At 37.1% G+C, this 1,790-nt stretch overlaps 1 protein-coding gene across 1 annotated transcript; it reads right to left on the bottom strand.

The window, feature by feature from the left end:
• Positions 1 to 925: 925 nt before the first annotated feature.
• On the bottom strand, positions 926 to 1,534 carry LOC125823330 (uncharacterized). The gene has a single exon (XM_049502724.1). The coding sequence runs from the start codon at positions 1,532 to 1,534 to the stop codon at positions 926 to 928; it is 609 nt and encodes a 202-aa protein (XP_049358681.1).
• Positions 1,535 to 1,790: the final 256 nt, after the last annotated feature.

Raw genomic sequence — 1,790 nt, 5'->3', positions numbered from 1 at the left:
TTAGAAGATAATTGATGTTTGACTTAGAATTTCTAAGATATTTGGGTTAATGATCTTCTTTTCACACCGGAGATTACTTGTCGTTAACTTTGAACTTCTGATAGTACTTGATAGAATTTTTGAGATCTTCTCAAAAATTCTGCCCCAGCAAAATGACTTGGCATTTATCAAATCTTTGGTAGGAAGACTTGCAGAATTTTTGAGATCTTCTCAAAAATTCTGTCCTAATTGTGTTTTCATAATGCATGCTCAATCTTGTCTTGCTGGAGAAGGATCTTTACAATTTTTGAGCTCCTCTCAAAAATTCTGTCCCAGTTTCCATTATAAAGGGAAATGAAAACTTTATGGGGTGTATGGCCGAGCCATTGTGGCTCCTATGTATTCCGTTGAGGCAGGAATCAAGTCAATCATAGTTCCCATTGTTGGAAAAAAGAAATAGAAAATTTTAATAAGAAAATGACTGAGACCGACATAGGCCGCCTACTTATCTCATTTTTCAGAATTCAGCTCAGATGTAGTTCAATACAAGGCTATAAAGAATTGGCATAAGCAGTTACAAGCAAATGATACGATTACAACGAAAGTGATGAGAAACAAACTAATCTTTAGACGTAGTATCTCTTGACAGCATATGAGTTGATTGGTTTTGGCCACTCCTGGCCATCCATCTCCGCCAAGATAAAGGCACCTCTAGATAACACTTTACGAACCATGTATGGTCCTTGCCAATTTGGTGCAATTTTCCCCTTATACTCAACTTGATGGAGGAGATGCGTTTGAGGAACAATTGTCCTTATTCAAATGTTAGAGATCTCACTTTTTTGTTGAAATAACAAATTATTCCCTGTTGATATAATTGGCCATGACAAACAGCGATCATCCTCTTTTCATCAATTAAGGCTAAGTGTTCAATCCGATTACGAACCTAATCAGCATTGCTCAGTTCAACTTCTTGGATGATCCTCAATGAAGGTATTTCAACTTCAGCAGGTATTACTGCTTCTGTTCCATATAGTAGAAAGTTTGTAGTTGCTCCAATTGATGTTCTAACGGTTGTTCGGTATTCCAACAAAGCATATGGTAACATCTCATGCCAACCTATGTGATTATCAATAATCTTTCTCAAGATCTTTTTGATGTTCTTATTGGCAGCTTCTACGGTTCCATTCATTTGAGGACAAAATGTTGTTGAATTTTGGTGAGTAATCTTGAATTGCTCACATATCTCCTTCATCAAATGACTGTTGAGGTTTGCACCGTTGTCTATAATAATGGAATCAGATATTGCAAATCGACATATCAAGTTGTTACGAACAAAATCAACTACTACCTTCGTCGTCACAGATTTATAAGAAGTTGTTTCCACCCACTTAGTGAAGTAATCAATGGCAACCAAAATGAATCTATGTCCATTAAAGGCGGGTGGCTCAGTTGTGCCAATGACATCCATGCCCCAGGCCACGAATTGCCAAGGCGATCCAATAGCATTAAGTTTGTGAAGGGGTACTCGGATCAAATCACCATTACTTGACATTTATGACACTTTTTCACAAATCTACAACAATCATACTCCATATTAATCTAAAAATAACCATCTTGAAGGATCTTCTTTGCCAAGGTAAGCCCTTTCATATGAGGTCCATAGAAGTCTAGTAGCTTCCATTGAATCTACTTACCTGAGGAGTCGCAAATATAGAGTCCTCCTATAAAAGATTTCCCCACTTGGAAAGAAATTGTTAGCCAATTAACGTATTGCCTTCTTTTGATTGGATGCCACATCTTCTGGATAA

The sequence above is a fragment of the Solanum verrucosum genome, unplaced genomic scaffold (assembly GCF_900185275.1).
Source record: "Solanum verrucosum unplaced genomic scaffold, falcon-dt-bn FXZP01000300.1, whole genome shotgun sequence".
NCBI classification, from domain to species: domain Eukaryota; kingdom Viridiplantae; phylum Streptophyta; class Magnoliopsida; order Solanales; family Solanaceae; genus Solanum; species Solanum verrucosum.
This window is presented reverse-complemented; position numbering and strand designations above follow the sequence as displayed.